This window comes from Plenodomus lingam, assembly GCF_022343315.1.
Source record: "Plenodomus lingam strain CAN1 chromosome Unknown contig_26, whole genome shotgun sequence".
Taxonomy (NCBI): domain Eukaryota; kingdom Fungi; phylum Ascomycota; class Dothideomycetes; order Pleosporales; family Leptosphaeriaceae; genus Plenodomus; species Plenodomus lingam.
In genome coordinates, this window is record NW_027093941.1 from 690,180 (window position 1) to 706,704 (window position 16,525).

General features: G+C 50.8%; 5 protein-coding genes across 5 annotated transcripts; 3 read left to right on the top strand and 2 right to left on the bottom strand.

Annotated features, from left to right (window-relative positions):
• Nucleotides 1–161: 161 nt before the first annotated feature.
• Nucleotides 162–8,891, top strand: IAQ61_006478 (uncharacterized protein). Its single transcript, XM_003845310.2, has 6 exons — nt 162–429; nt 506–2,589; nt 2,639–3,317; nt 3,369–3,563; nt 3,616–7,788; nt 7,843–8,891. The coding sequence occupies exons 1-6, from the start codon at nt 297–299 to the stop codon at nt 8,619–8,621; spliced, it is 8,043 nt and encodes a 2,680-aa protein (XP_003845358.1). The 5' UTR covers nt 162–296; the 3' UTR covers nt 8,622–8,891.
• Nucleotides 8,892–9,171: 280 nt separating this feature from the next.
• Nucleotides 9,172–10,633, top strand: IAQ61_006479 (uncharacterized protein; the record flags this gene model as incomplete). Its single annotated transcript, XM_003845311.2, has 2 exons — nt 9,172–9,826; nt 9,909–10,633. 2 exons carry the CDS (start codon nt 9,172–9,174, stop codon nt 10,631–10,633), a joined length of 1,380 nt encoding a protein of 459 aa, XP_003845359.2.
• A 332-nt stretch (nt 10,634–10,965) lies between these two features.
• On the bottom strand, nt 10,966–12,148 carry IAQ61_006480 (uncharacterized protein; the record flags this gene model as incomplete). The annotated part of the gene is made up of 2 exons (XM_003845312.2): nt 10,966–11,866; nt 11,976–12,148. Coding segments are annotated over 2 exons (1,074 nt in total), but the record flags the coding sequence as incomplete, so codon positions are not given.
• A 123-nt stretch (nt 12,149–12,271) lies between these two features.
• On the top strand, nt 12,272–14,368 carry IAQ61_006481 (uncharacterized protein). The gene is made up of 3 exons (XM_066097201.1): nt 12,272–13,001; nt 13,174–13,231; nt 13,284–14,368. The coding sequence occupies exons 1-3, from the start codon at nt 12,454–12,456 to the stop codon at nt 14,049–14,051; spliced, it is 1,374 nt and encodes a 457-aa protein (XP_065952678.1). The 5' UTR covers nt 12,272–12,453; the 3' UTR covers nt 14,052–14,368.
• A 6-nt stretch (nt 14,369–14,374) lies between these two features.
• IAQ61_006482 (uncharacterized protein) lies at nt 14,375–14,790 on the bottom strand (the record flags this gene model as incomplete). Its single annotated transcript, XM_066097202.1, has 2 exons — nt 14,599–14,790; nt 14,375–14,546 (listed from the first exon to the last, which is right to left on the bottom strand). The coding sequence occupies exons 1-2, from the start codon at nt 14,721–14,723 to the stop codon at nt 14,375–14,377; spliced, it is 297 nt and encodes a 98-aa protein (XP_065952679.1). The 5' UTR covers nt 14,724–14,790.
• Nucleotides 14,791–16,525: the final 1,735 nt, after the last annotated feature.

The following is a 16,525-nucleotide window of genomic DNA, read 5'->3' on the forward strand; positions in this document are numbered from 1 at the left end:
GTACCGGTAGATGAGTAGGCAGGTAGGTAAAACTAGGTAGGTAAGTAATTTAGTACACACGCCTGCACTGCCACACCCACACCCACACCGCCACACCGGCGTAGAGATATTCGGCAAACTCTTGGCGGTGGTGGGTTTGGAGAAATTGAGCCTCAAAACATTAAACACCCCGCTCGCCCGCCATTTACCACGCATGCGCCCTGGTAGTATCTTTTCAAGTAGCTCATCTTCCGTCCCTCCCTCACCTGCCTCAGCCTTGCTGTTCCTTTTGCACTCGCTCATGTGGACGGCTCGAAATGAGTGTGAATGGGGACGATAGCACGCCAGCCGCTCAGGGTATGGTGCTGCGCCAGAAGCTCATCACAAGCTCCACCAAGCGGAGAGTCGCAGAGCTGGCGGGCCTGGAACACAAGGTCGCCACGGTCGATGGTGAGTGTTAGTGGTGATGTCCTGCCCAGTGCCCCTACATCGCATCGTCCACCGCTGACCACGTTTGCCCATGCAGCCCTAACCACCCCCGACCTCCACGCGCTGCTGCTCGCCCTCTTCGAGACGTATCCGCTGTACGATGATCGCGAATCCCGCCGCGCCGTCGAGCAGGTCCTCATATCGCTGGTCAATGGCCCCCATGGCGATGCTGTCTTGACCCCGATTGTGAACTTTGTCAAGCAAGAGAGCCTCAAGAAAGGGCTTGCCCACGCCAGCGCATTCGTGCTGGTGGACTGGTGCTCGGTGCTGTTGCTTCAATTGGCCCAGTCACCAGAGCGATGGGCTAGACATGGCTTACATGTCGCTCTCGCAGACGCCCGTCTTCTCGAGACATGCGTGGGCGCTGGCAGTCATCGGCGAGCCCAGCGCATTTCCCACTCTGCCCTCGTATCCACCCGTCGCGCGTTGCGTGCCATTCTGCGCGCCAACTCCTCAGCCCTCGCTCAGCTTGTCACCACGCTCACCACGAAGGGCGCCACCTCCGCAGCTGGAAATGCTGTCTTCCTCGGCGTTATCGCGGGCGTGGCATCGCGGCTGCCCACCATCAAACCACTGCTAGAACAACACAAGCAGGAATACTTCAACTTCTATGTTCGCGAACTCATAGGATCTCGGAGTCAACTACCAGAGCACGTGGCCAATGCACTATATGACTTCTTCCATAGCTTCCCTACCTTGGAGCAGCTGCGCAAGGAGATCATTGCGCCAATTGAAAAGGCCTTGCTGCGAGCGCCAGAAGTGGTGCTCAATGACCTTGTGTCCCCCATGATACGTGCCCTTCCCGAGTCAATGGATCTCTCAGAAATCCTGCTTGGGAACCTGCTGAAACCCTTACTTTCAAACGTCAAGTCAAGCAATCCTACCATTCGAACCGGTGCGCTGCGAACATTCCAAGCACTGGCTTCGCGATCGCATCAAAACGAGCTTCTCGAATGCATCGCGGATGAGGTTGTCAATCCTCTGAAACAGGGGAAAGTCTCGGGAGCGGATCAAAGGGTGCTCCACGCGCAAATGCTGTCATCTCTGCCTCCATCCATGTCATTAGCGACAAAGATACCGGCCACATTGGCCCCTGTAGCACTCAAAGAACCAAGCGAGTCAGCTGTTGTTGCTCAAGTCTCGGCCATGACACATCATTTAACTTTTGGTCTGACAAAGGGAGTCGCTCTTGACAAGATCGTGTCTGACGCATTCATCAAGGGCATGGCCGATAAGCGATTGTCTGTAAAGCGCCTATGGGCCATCCGCGCTGCCGACATATGGTGGAATTTGTCTGAAGCTCAACATGCTCAGCAAGATGTGGTGCTTTTCTGTCAAGCCACGCTACCGAAACTGGTGGAGGTCTGGCAAGAAGTTAATGCCAATCCCATTCCCTCAACCCAGAACGGCCTGGTCACTGTAGGTCATTATGTCACGGCTCTACTCATTGAGAAAGCTTGCAACTCGAGCGACGAGAAGCTCGCTACTGTATTCAAAAAATCCGATGTCGTCTCACAAGCCCTCGCGATTCAGCCAAAACCCTCCTTCATGCTCAGTCCGAAAGTGTATTCGAAACTATCGACAGAAGACGATGTCGTGGTTGCACTTCGTGCCCTAACGGCCCTCGCTCCATTTTTGGGCAAAGGTACTTCAACTAACGTGGAAACCGCGTGGGCGCATGCTTTCATATTCTTCGTTGTAGCACAGAGCGTCTCTACCAAAGCCAAATCCGCGGCCAAAAATGCATTGACGCAGGCATATACTCGTTCCTCGCCGGAAACTATCAGCAGAATCATAGTGCAGGGCTTATGGTCTTGGTACAAGTCCATTGGGCAGGAAGACAAGGATAGTGCTGCCTTCGCAGCCAAAACTGGCGCTGCTGAGCTCGGGCATGTGCTTAGTTGTATTTGTCTTCCACCTGATACTCGAAATAAGCACAACATGGAAATTGATACTTCGTGTCTGCGCCAGCAAGCCATGGATCTGATTGTACTGGCAAGACCGGAAATCATGCCTCGAGTAGCTTGGATTGATATGTGCCTTCGCATGGGTATGGATCCGGGCCAACTTGTACGAGACAATCTGAAAGAGCTTATGGATATGATCAACGATATTACTGAGGTACACCATCATTTTAGCCAGAGTTTGTGCATCACTGATCTGTCAACAGCTCAAGGCTAGCGACCAGCTTCCAGCGATGCGTCTAGCCGCATATAGTGCCTACACAGATATGGCCTTTGTGGCACCAGAAGCTGCTCTGCCCGCTGTTGTGCAGCAATTCAGCAAAGATCTTAACCCACAACAGCTGGAGGTTGTGGGACCGACCGAGGCAGCCATTTTCCGCACCCCTGAGGGCACAGCTTACATCGATGTCCTGTCCAAAAAGGCGCCGGTGACGATAGACAAGAATACCAAAGATTACGATACTCTGAAATGGGAGGAGGAACTGCGAACACAGCTTGCACAGAAGAAAGGTCAAGCCAAAAAACTTACGGCAGAGGAGCAAGCCAAGGTCACTGCTCAACTTGCGAAAGAGTCGGACATAAGAAAAAGTGTTGCCGCAATAGAGAAGAGAATGAGACGCGGTGTTGGCATCATCAAAAGTCTCGCGACGGGACCACCTACTGAAGCGGAACAGTGGATGGGTCCTGCTGTCGACCTCCTCATCCAATCTATCCGAGCTGGCGCTGGCCTTCTACTCGGAGAGTTGCCAGCAACTACCTTTATATCCTGCTCAGATCGAATCTCGAATCGTCTAGGCGTTATGCGTCCTTTCATTGGTGTTGCGACACTGAGGACAATTGGTTCCATACAACTTGCTAAAGAGTACGAGGACGAGCCCTTGGGTGGTAAGTGGTCATCTATCCGCTGAGCTGAATTCTTCCTGCTAACAAAATCAGATCTGGTAACCCGCGTGCTTTATCGACTTCGATTTTTGAGTGAACAAAGACCATTGGATGCTGTGTCGCTGGCTTACTGCCTCCCTCTCATATTCCTGGTGTTAGAGAAAGGTGGCATCGGGCGAGCATCCCCTGAAGAAGCTGATGAACAGCTCATTCTCGCTATTGAGGTTTTGGCATTCCACACCAACTCTTGTACGTATACGCATCAGAGCGGGTAGATTTTTTATTGACGAACGTGCGATAGGTCTCGATGAGCGGTTGCAACGCAGGAACCTGCTTGAAATACTAGTGTGGTCCATGCAAAGATACCAGCAACATTATAAGCTGATCAAAGACTGTCTCACAAATCTCGCCAGCGGTCTGGCTCCCAACATCACAAATGAAGAATTGGGCGCATTGCTCCGCGGAACAATCGTACCAGAAACTGGTGTTCGAACAGCGACTTTACAGGCCATAGACGCCGAACTAGACCTGAATGATATGGACTTTAGTGAAGAGATTTGGATCGCCTGTCACGACGACGTACCTGAAAATGCAGATATTGCAAGGACGATCTGGGAAGAGAACAATCTGAAGCTCGAACCAAGTGCCGGTGTACAGATGCTTCCTTACCTTGATTCCCTCGACAAGCAACTTAGAAGAGCGGCCGCCCGGTCACTTGGTGAAATCATTACCAAGTTTCCCGAGACATTTGATGATCTTCTCCGACGTCTTCAAGACTCTTACAAAGAAATGGCAAAACCACGAGTTCCGGAGCGCGACGAATATGGAATGCCACGCAAAATCGACCTCCGAGACCCATGGGAAAGCAGAGATGGAATTGCACTCGCGTATAAAGAAATGACAGTTGGATTTACACCCGATCACCTTACTGACTTCTTGAACTTTTTAGTCTACCAGGGACCCTTAGGCGACCGAAGTGCTGCAGTACGAGACGAAATGATTGAGGCGGCCACTTCTGTCATTACTTCCAAGGCGCAGTCCAAGGTAGAAACGCTGATGGAACTTTTTGAGAATGCTCTGGAAGGGCCTGATCGCAAGTCGGAACTATATGACCAGGTCAATGAAGCCGTGATCATCCTCTACGGTGCCTTGGGACGCCATCTCAGTGCCGGGGATCCGCGAGTTCCCAAGATTGTTCAAAGGCTGCTGGCAACTCTCAGCACACCATCAGAAACGGTACAGTATGCCGTCGCACAGTGTCTACCTCCCCTGGTCCGAACATCTGAACAGGAGCTGCCCACATACGTCAATCAAATGATGGATCAGTTGCTTCATTCCAAAAAGTATGCCGCACGTCGTGGAGCAGCATACGGTCTTGCCGGTATCGTGCGCGGCAAGGGCCTCGGCGTACTCAAAGAGTATCGGATCATGAGCACACTCAAGGGCGCTAGTGAGAACAAGAAAGACGCGAACCAGAGGCAGGGTGTATATCTAGCGTATGAACTCTTCTCTCTCATCCTAGGACGTCTATTCGAGCCTTACGTCATTCAACTTGTGCCACAATTGCTCACAGGCTTTGGCGACACTAGCGGGGATGTAAGAGAAGCCTGCCTCGACGCTGCCAAGACTTGTTTCTCAACGTTAAGTTCTTTTGGTGTCAAACAAGTCCTGCCGATACTCCTTGAAGGCCTTGATGACCAGCAGTGGCGTAGCAAAAAGGGCGCCTGCGACTCCTTGGGCGCCATGGCCTATCTTGATGCGAACCAGCTGGCCCTCAGCCTGCCTGACATCATTCCACCTCTCACAACAGTCCTGACTGATAGTCACAAAGAGGTACGATCATCAGCAAACCGAAGTCTGCAACGCTTTGGTGAGGTCATCAGTAACCCGGAGATCAAGAGTGTTGTCAACATAATTTTGAAGGCTTTAAGCGATCCCACGAAACATACTGATGATGCGCTCGATGCGCTGATTAAGATCCAGTTCGCACATTTCTTAGATGCTCCGTCGCTTGCTCTAGTGGTCCGTATTTTAGAACGTGGTCTAGGCGACCGGTCGGGGACAAAGCGAAAAGCGTCCCAAATCATTGGAAGTTTGGCTTATCTCACTGAACGGAAGGACCTCACATCGCATTTACCTATCCTCGTTGCCGGTCTACGCGTTGCCATTGTGGACCCAGTTCCTACGACCCGTGCCACGGCATCCAAAGCTCTTGGTTCCCTCATGGAGAAGCTTGGAGAAGATGCACTTCCAGATCTCATTCCAAGTCTCATGGCTACTCTCAAATCAGATACCGGAGCAGGCGATCGACTTGGTTCGGCACAGGCACTCTCTGAGGTTCTTGCAGGTCTCGGCACCGGACGCCTGGAGGAGACCTTACCCAGCATACTGCAAAATGTGGCCAGCAACAAGGCCTCGGTGCGCGAGGGGTTCATGTCACTGTTTATCTTCTTGCCCGCTTGTTTTGGAAACTCCTTCGCGAATTATCTCAGCAAGATTATACCACCGATTCTTGGTGGACTTGCAGACGACGTTGAGTCCATTCGGGAGACGGCTCTACGCGCTGGTCGTCTCTTGGTGAAGAATTTCGCCACAAAAGCTATTGATCTCTTGTTGCCGGAGCTTGAACGGGGCCTTGCAGATGATAGTCATCGCATCCGTCTCAGCTCTGTGGAGCTTGTCGGAGACTTGCTCTTTAATCTCACAGGCATCAGCGGAAAAGTTGAGGAAGACGAGGTTGAAGAGGGCGCCAAGGAGGCTGGACAGTCGTTACTGGAAGTCCTTGGAGAAGATAAGCGGAACAAAGTCTTATCAGCGCTCTACATTTGCAGATGCGATACATCAGGTCTTGTCCGTACTGCATCCATCAATGTATGGAAGGCTCTGGTCGCAACGCCGCGCACTTTGCGGGAGCTTGTTCCTACGCTTACGCAGCTCATTATCCGCCGCCTAGCAAGCTCAAACATGGAACAAAAAGTCATTGCTGGCAACGCACTGGGCGAGCTCATTCGAAAGGCTGGAGATGGTGTGCTCGCCACGCTTCTTCCAACTTTGGAAGAGGGCCTACACACTACAGACACAGACGCAAAGCAAGGTATCTGCATTGCGCTTCGCGAACTCATTGCTTCTGCTTCCCCTGAGCAGATCGAAGATTACGAGAAAACTTTGATTCAGGTGGTAAGAACGGCGCTTGTCGATCCAAATGTAGACGTGCGCGAAGCAGCAGCCGAAGCGTTTGATGCGCTCCAGCAGATTCTCGGCAAGCGTGCAGTCGACCAAGTTCTACCATACTTGCTCAATCTACTTCGTGGTGAGGATGATGCACAGAATGCGCTTTCTGCACTCCTCACCTTACTTACCGATCAGGCACGGTCCAACATCATCTTGCCCAACCTCCTGCCAACACTCCTCACATCACCTATGTCCGCCTTCAATGCCCGGGCCATTGCTTCGCTTGCTGAAGTCGCCAGCTCTGCCATGACTCGAAGGTTACCGAACATCCTCAATACCATCATGGATAATGCCATCACTATCAAGGATGAAGCCTTAAAGGCTGAGTTTGAATCATCGTTTGACAAGGTCCTGCTATCTGTAGACGAATACGATGGGCTCAACACAGCCATGAGCGTGATGCTTGCGCTTTCAAAGCACGATGACGAACGGAGACGAGCACGTGCTGACATGCACCTAGCCAGATTCTTTGCAGATTCAGAGGTCGACTTCTCGAGATACTACCCTGATCTCATCCGCGCGCTCCTCGTATCATTCGATGACAGCGACATAGAGGTGGTCAAGGCAGCTTGGACTGCGCTTAGTACACTCACGACAAAGCGTCTGCGAAAAGAGGAGATGGAGTCTCTCGTCATCTCTACACGTCAGACACTCAGTCAAGTTGGTGTTGCCGGCGCCGACCTTCCTGGTTTCTCGCTACCGAAGGGAATCAACGCTATCCTACCCATATTCTTGCAGGGCCTGATGAACGGCACTGTAGAGCAACGTACACAAGCTGCGCTGGCTATTTCAGACATCATCGACCGTACTAGTGCGAAAGCACTTCAGCCTTTCGTTACGCAAATTACTGGGCCGTTGATTCGTGTAGTTACGGAGCGTTCGACAGAAGTGAAAGCAGCCATCCTTCTCACACTCAACAACCTCCTGGAGAAGATACCGGCCTTCCTCAAACCTTTCCTACCTCAACTCCAACGCACGTTTGCCAAGGCTCTTGCTGATACTTCGTCTGACGTGCTGCGAGCCCGGGCAGCGAAGGCGCTCGGCACATTGATTAAACTCACTCCTAGGGTGGATCCACTCATTGCAGAACTCGTCACTGGATCCAAGACTGCTGATGAGGCTGTAAAGACTGCTATGTTGAAAGCCTTGTTTGAGGTGGTGAGCAAAGCGGGCAAGAACATGAATGAAGCCAGCAGGAACACAATATTGGGTCTCATCGATACCGATAGCGATGACTCCAATGGTAAGCTGCTCCATCAGCCTGGTGGGTGCTCAAATTCGTCTAACCTCTGTGCAGACGCTATGGCGATAACGAACGCTCGTCTTCTCGGTGCACTCATAAGCTGTCTGCCCGAGGAGATGGCTTCGGGTCTTATCAAGTCTCGTGTGCTCACAACTCACTACAATAAAGCCTCTGTGCTAGCTCTGAACGCGATCTTGTTAGACGCGCCAGAAGCTCTGACAGGACGGTTTGCCGAAGAAACGGTGCATGTCATCTGCCACGGCATTCCACATGCGCAACCCTCGATTGCAGACAATGCTGTGCTTGCAGCTGGCAAGTACCTTCTGGGGAAGAAGAGCAACACCAATTTTGAGCACACCAAACCATTGTTCGAAGCGCTTGCAGCGGTTGTCGGCCCTGGGCACGCCGTCGATACCAGACGCTTGGGCCTGGTCGTACTCCGAACCGTTGCGCGTGAACGCAATGAGCTTATCCGGCCACACATTGATCTCATTACGCCGCCGGTCTTCGCATCGGTCCGCGATGCAGTGATTCCAGTGAAGCTATCAGCCGAAGCAGCTTTCCTGGCGATATTCTCTGTGGTGGATGAAGAGAGTGCAGTATTTGACAAGTACATGGCCGGGGAGGGGAAGAAACTGTCAGGAGGCCAGCAGCGTAGCATGGCTGACTATTTCAAGCGGGTTGCTACAAGACTAGCTGGACAGGCTAGGGAGAGAAAGGAGGCGGAAGGAGGTGCTGGTGGTCTAGGTCTGTCGAGCGATGAGATGGAGGATGAGCGCGAGATTTGGAGCGTGGGTAAGGTGGAGCTTGGAGATGTGTTTGCAGATAGCTAGAGAGGCAAAGATACGAGGGTGTGCACTGGTGGAGGGGAAGGGAATGACGCATGTCCAAAAAGTGCAAGCATATCTTCCAAATTTATTGTACAGCATTGCACGGGGCGTTTTGTAAAAAGATAGCTGATGCAGAATCTACCGGTGGGAGCATCGAGGGAGATAGCAAGCATTGTTTGATTCATCTTGATGTTGTGGGGGTGTATCGGTGAGGTCTGGTCGGCCGGTAGTACGCACGGGCTACCGGTATGGAGTGAGAGGAAGAGAGAGCACCAAGGCAACAGGGCCACAACCACGACATACAGAGGCGACTGGTGACTGCGCCCCCACGGATCCCATCACCGCCTGCCTCGCGCATTGCCCGGCGCATCTCCGTAGGTAGGTAGGTAGCCTCCAGCAGCGTCGGCGGGAGCCTTTGCGGAGCTTGCTGACTCTTGGCAGCGCTGTGCAGTCGACGCGTCGACAACAACGACGACGATAACAACAAGAAGTACAGTTGCAATAGTCACAACATTTATCTCTACCTAATTCAATCGAATCGAGGGTGACGGCCATGGCAGGCACAATGCGGCCAAACGACATGACCGTGTCGACCACACCTACCACTTCATCCACGAGTACCCTGGCGACTGGCTTCGCAGGCCTCCAGACGGACGTGGTGAAGAAGGCGGCGGCCCCGCGCACGCCGCGCATCAACGTCGAGCCCCTCTACGCTGCAGTCAAGAGCGCAATCAGCGATGCTGACTGGGTTGTGTACAAAAAGGCCCTGGCCTACTTTCTGCTCGGAAACTTGAACCAGGAGGAGCTGCACTTGAAGCTCTCACGCATTCTCACTACGCCTGCACTCGAGCACGCACATAACACCCTGCTAAGCGCTGTCTACTCCAACATATGGCGAGATGCGCCCGAGGCAGGGATTGCGAGCTGGGTGTCTAGCAGCGATAAGCCGACGAGTGGGACGGTCAAGGGCACGGGCGACGAGAGCGAGAAGCGGCTCAAGTACGAGGTCATGCAGTTGAGTCGGCGCGAACGAAAACGACTCAAGACGATACCGGCTAGTGAATCTGGGGCTGGAGTCGCAACTGAGGGAGCAGTGCCAGGGAGCATGAGTGCAACGGGGCCTGTGCAAGACTATGTGGATGCTAGACGGGCTAAACAGCTCGACGTGGGACCAAGTAGTATACAAGGCGGCGGCTTTGGGAAAACGAGTACGTCCCTCTCCTACCTCCTCCCTTCCATCATTCCTTTCTATCCACCAGAGCGACTTGTAAATCTGACTTGAACAACAAGACTGGGAGCTTGAAATCCGCAAACGCTACACGTCGGCCCTTTCTATTGAAACCCACGAGTTCCCCACGGCCACTTCGATATCCCATCGCCTTCTCCCCATCTGCTACGAGTTTGGTCTCCCGCAAGGCCATACGTCCGACTGTCCCGAATACCTCAACATCGCCACGGAAACATACATCAAAGAGGCTCTCACCGCCCTGTTAGGTAAAGTCTGCTCCAACGGCCCGGGCTACATAAGGACAGGCGAATTCAAGAAGAAAGTCGAGCGCGAAGAGCGCATGGTGGAGCGTGGAGAACTGGTACGGGGTGCAGGCGGTGAATTACCTGTTGAAGCCGAGGAGAGGCGACGGCGACGTATGCTGTGTACCGAAGATCTGAGGCTAGCGTTGCAGCTGGGTGATTCGTATCTGGGCCAGACGCCCTTCTTAGCAGGGAGTATTTGGAACTCGCGGTGTCTGGATACGCCGGGTGTGGAGGATGGCTATGACATCTACGAGGCTAAATCGCACGTCAATGGTGCTGGACTACTTACCAATGGGGTCCACGCCAAGGCGAATGGAAGTGCATATGGACTTGGCGGGGAGATGTGGACGGTAGACTTAGGAGATGGAGATCCTATGCAATTAGACGACGAGATGGGCGTGCAATGGCAGGGGGGTAGCGAGCAGGATGTTGCAGAGTTGGATGGCGCGCTTGATGATATTCTGAGTCTTGGGGATCTATGAGGATGACCAAGAGAAAGACGGAGAGTGTGGGTTGTGGGTTTGGCTGCGTCTGACGCGTATCAAGGGCGCATTGGTTTGCATGCGGTGTTCACGGTGTATGATGTTCATTTGGGATGATACCCCCCATCTTTTCGAGAGACTCGGCTTCGAGTTCAATTGGTCGGCACTCTTCTCATAGTTGTATCGCATAGCAGGTCTTCGCGCAGGAACGGCGTGCGGTGTTACTGCTCGATTGTATGTAAGTATCATGCATCTAAGAGACTTGCTACGAAACAGCATTGGATATCAGGTGGAAGCCTGCTATCTGTCAGGCGCTATCAAGTTCCACCTTGTCATTGCATAGTAGCTCTACAATCCCACACCATGATCTTCTCATCCCAGCCTGTACTCGCACACCAGCCCTCGGCACCAAACAAACACCAATCCACGCCCGTCACAAACTCCGTATGTCGGCCCATCCTGCCCATTTCCCGGCCGCCGCCGTAAAACATGGGATCTTCCAGCATATTCTCCTGCTTCAAAGATCCATGGCCCATGGCACTGCCATCAGTCCACACACGACATGTCATGTCGTAACTGGCACTCAGCAAGATATCTGAAAGATGCGGTGACCACGTTATCCTGCGTACAGCATACTCATGGCCTGGCAGCACGGCAATGGGACCCGTCCCTGGCATGCGGATGTCGAATGTCCGAATTAGGCGATCCACACCCGCTGTCGCAACAATCGAGTCGCGGTATTTGTTCCAATCATGTGTCAATGCTTCAGCTGGCGCAATCCCGACGGTCGCCGCAGCACCCATCCTCGGTTTCGGGGGGGTGTGAATCGGCACACTCAGTGTCAAGTGATTGCTTGCACTGGCCGGAGTCCTCAGATCAAAAACCCTCAGATGGCTATCCGAGCTCACGCTGCTCAGTATACTCGGACTGTGCGGGCTAAACGCTGCCGAATAGGTGCAAGAATGTGTGGGCAGCGTCGTCAGACTCGCACTCACGTTGGGATTCCAGACCTTGATTGTGCCATCCCAGGAGCTGCTGAGAAAGGTGTCTTTGGCAACGAGATTCCAGTGCACAGCAAAGACCTCACGGGCATGCTCTTGCCAGGACTGAATAGGGAATTGGGGCACGTTGATGTCGAAGAGCTTGACAGAGCCGTCGCCGCCAGCGGTAAGCAGTTGGGATTCGTGAGCCTCGGACCAGGAGGTATCAAAAAGGGAGTCTTGTGTGTCAAACCTAATTCATTGGGCGGTAAAGTCAGTAAAGTTGCACGGCTCCCAAGGGGCATGTGACAGTGAAGTGTATGTCGGTGTTGGTATGGTAGAGTGGACATGATATGACATACCATTTCTCGGCCACGATACCATTCGCCGTGAGTCCTAATATGTACAGCCTTCCATTGCCTACGAGCCCGAAATTCGCAGATGTTGCAACGGCGATGCGCGAATCAAAAAAGGGCGAATACTTGACGCTGTAGCCGTTGTAGCCTTGTGTCCGGAACTCCATCATGGCGGAATACTACAGGCGCTCTTCAAGGCACCAAGGGGGGAGGATGCTACGGTGCGTCGAGTGAGTGTGGTGTAGACGTAAACGGCGTCATTGCTTGTACAATACTGAAGTGTTGCGGCATACTCGCGGGAACCGTGGGTGTGCATGACCGAGGCTGGATGCATGGCCGTGGCGGTTGTGGCGGGGTGTTCCATGGCACGTGATATCGCGTTGCAACCTCTCTCGTGTAATATCGTGTTGCAGCTGAACCCTCTCAACACTCATCCCGAATTTACACTTTTAATCCAGACGCTATCTCTCTTCAAAAACCTGTCATGCACGCGTTTGTGTCACGGAAGAGAAAGTGGGCAACCGAACCACCAAAGCAGGTGGCGACATCAACCAACGCGTCATCCTCAAATGTCAACGACCAAGACGATGAATCTACTGATTTCAAATTGGCCCTGCTTGCTTCCTTGCACCCATCAGTACACAAGACTACTTTGCTGGAGGCTTTACTATGCTCTGATGGCTCAGTAGAAGCTGCCTCTACACATCTAGCCCATACCCCTTCGTCTTCTAGTAAAAAACGTCTCACATCCTTTACAGTTGGCTACCAATCGTCCTTGAGCGCATATGGAATACTACCCAAGGATGGTAACACGATCTCCAGCAAGTCTTTGGTTAAAAAAGGCCGGACTTTATATTTGTACAGTCCAGAAGACATCGAGAACAACACGCCATGCTCCATTATTCATAATTTCCTGCCGGCAAAACAGGCCGATGCTCTACTATCAGAATTGTTAGAAGAAGCGCCTTCATATCAGCGTCAGGAGTTCAAGCTTTTTGGTCGAGTCGTTTGGACGCCGCATACATACTGCTGGTATGGTGTCCTTATTATGATCGCTTCCAAGTTGATTTACTAACCCTCCAACAGTGAGTCGACCCTGTCTCAAATTAGCTGGTCTATTCAATTCAGCCACCAAAACAGCTACTCATCTTTGAGCATTGGGACTAATGCGGATTTGGCCACGTCATTCAGTTTATGTCAACAGCCTGGCTGAAGCGGAAAAGCAGAAAACCGAGTACATGTACAATGGACGGCAAGAAGAAGTACTCTCCACTCACATTTCTGAACTCATATTTATGTACTAAATTTTCATAGAACGTACGTCAAAGTACACAAGAACTACTCAAAGCTTGTCCCCAAGTTGAATCAGCGGTGAACCGGGAAATCCAGCGCCGCATTTCAAACTTTTATCCCAAAGCACAAAAGCTGAAATACCAGTCCCCTCACCCCTGGCGCGCTAATACCGCTTTCGTAAACTGTTACGACGGCCCCAAGGAAAACGTAGGCTATCACTCCGATCAACTCACGTATCTGGGCCCACGAGCGGTAATTGGTAGTTTGAGTCTCGGCGTAACGCGAGAGTTCCGCGTACGTAAGATTATTGCAAAAGACGATACCGCCAAACTCAACGAGTCCCTCGCCGACGCCCAAGGTCAGATCTCAATACAACTTCCTCACAACTCGCTCCTTATCATGCACGCCGAGATGCAGGAAGAGTGGAAACATTCTATCGCCCCTGCACAGGCCATTGACCCTCACCCTTTAGCCAAGAACAAACGGATAAACATAACATATCGCTATTACAAGGAAATTCTGCATCCCAAATTTACGCCCAGATGCCAATGTGGTATGCCAACCGTGTTGAGGTGCGCGACGAGAAAGAAGGAGTGCAGAGGGAGATATATGTGGATGTGTCACACTCACTACGTTCCGGGGAACGACGGGTGTGGTTTCTTTCAGTGGGCAGAATTTGACGATGATGGGGAACCGCCATGGGTTACAAGGCTACAGAGTGATAGATACAACACTGATGGAAAGGGGGAGCTGGACGTAGGGGGAAGAGAGGCTTTTCACGAACTTTGAGCTGCCATGTATAAGGCGGAGGAAGCTTGCTCAATGATATTCGTCCTGACAATCAGGGATCGGAGGATGATATCATACCCGCATGGGATATCGTGTTAACATCTCAAATATCTTGCAAATCGTATTGGGGATTGAGAAAGTGTGAAAGGCGTGAGAGCTTTCCGGATCATGGCGACACAAGTGGATGTAGTCTATGGCATCTGAAAGCGGCTAAGGTCGAATTTGTTTCTCTCACATCGGACCCAATTATATATGGTCGTTTACTGTCTTCTTTCTGTCATTCTCCCTATTATTTCTTCATGGGATGTGTCCAGCAGGCCGCCTTAGCGGGCATAGCATTCATGCCTGTGAATCCTCTTCTGGATCGCATAGTCAGTGTCAGAAATGAAGCCGCGTTGTTCAAAACTTACGCCCCACCCAAGTGTCGCAAAACGATCGTGTCCATACGTGCGCCAGATGGCTAGCTTGCCCTGTGAGATCTTGCAGTTATTCTTCCTAATAAGTATCCATTCGTGCTATTCTTCTAATCTTTGTAGCATCAACTTACTCAAAGAAGAAGCAGCCATAAGGAACTTCATAGTTCAGCTGGCCATGTCGATGTCCGTTGACTAGACCGCAACAAAACAAGTCAGTTTTCATATACCTGTGGACTGGTTCATTGACTACACACATGTCGTCGAGGAGATTCCCCAAGGAATCTTCGAAGCCGTCAGTGAATGAATGATAGTTAACATGAGCTCTGTGTGATATTTTCTCACCAATTCTTTATTCTGTAGCAAACACTCAACGGCCAATCACAGTTTTGTGTTTTAACTGTGATGCCTCCCAAGTGTTCCTGTGAGGTATGTCGATCTGCGGCCTGTCAGAGAATTTTCATGCGAATGGGATAGATTATTACTTCCATCCAAAGCGAAATCCCGTTCTTGTGTATGGGGCTGCATAAGTCTATTGGAATAGCTGTGTCTATGCAGGCTTGGAGTTTGAACTGAGTGCACAAGACTTCTCGCGTCTTTATGCTGTTCTTATGTGCCTATGTATGCAGAATGGCTATGGTGAAGTTGATGAAGTGGAGGTTTGTCGTCAATAAGTAGGATGGTACCATCATTCTTGATCAGGGGGAGACATGTAGCGAGCGACATAACTGCTAAGAAGACGAAGAAGTTGTAGCGTATGACGGAGGCCCGACGAAGAAATTTCCTTTCGGTCTTTAGAGCTGCCGAAACAGTAGAAGGTGATAATGGTTAGATTGGTAACTGTATAGTCAAGGGCAAGCCCATTGATGATAATATGATCGTTGGTTATATAGCAACCCTAATATGTGTAAAATTACAGGTGAGAGAGCGAAAATCATGCCGGAATATCATCTTATCGTGCCCAGGAAGTGATTTTTATGTCTTTAATGTTGTGGTCTAGAAACTGCACGCAACTGATCATCTAGATACCTATCATCTCGATATAGCCTCAGTACTGACAGCAATGTTCGTGACGTTACTTTTGGTCACTTCGACACTTTTTCTCTCACATTATCTCACTCCTCTTTCATTTTATCTATTTTACATACTGTATATCCCTAGTCACTGCTAGTTCTCAATACGCTTCATCTAAGGAAGATGTATACGATTCAGGCGAAGGACCAGTACCTAGCTAAGCACTAATGCACTAAACATCGGACACATGGAACAATTACTAGACTTGATGGACTCTGATAGGGGCCCGATAGTACTTAAAACAGTTAAAGGGCCTTTAATTGTTATTGAAAGCTGCGAATAAACACTTCACACTGCTCAAAACCTCTTGAACATTGTGGCTTCCTTAATGTCATGACTTCCTCGACGTCCTGAATCGCTCCATTATCGGAGATTTATCTTCCCTGGACCATTAAAGATAGCTCCATTCTGTCTCGGATCAGCTTTTATGTCAATTATTGTCTTTCTCCAGTGTCTAAAATACCTCATCGATCAGATGGCCGCCGAATCTAATTATAACACCAGTGAAAATCGTTCCGCTGTTGGCATTAATACCAGCGGAAAGATTGATTTACAAGAGACAAATATACTGAAACTTAATATACTGCCACATCCTATGCATCCATACTATACACCAGAACACCTGGTTAAGGATGTCTTGTCAAAAAAATGTGGAAAAGGAAGAGGCTCTAATTTCTATCAAAAAATTGATGATCTCGATGCAGCAAATCTACAATAAAGATTTGTGGCTGGGGAGGGGGTGATGATGATTGGGACAGAGTGAAACTTAGGAAAGGGGATGGCTATATTGAGGCTTATATGTTTAACCGAAGTGAATGGAAATTTTGCCATCTTTCGATACCCAAATCATTTGATTGAATTTTTTTTAGTCTGAAGCAGAGAGCTGTAGCCTTAGATCATGATCATGGGATGCTCCTTATCCTATCCTTAGTCGCGAATAGGGAGCTTTGGCGTTACGACCAAACCATCAATGGCTGTCAATATGTT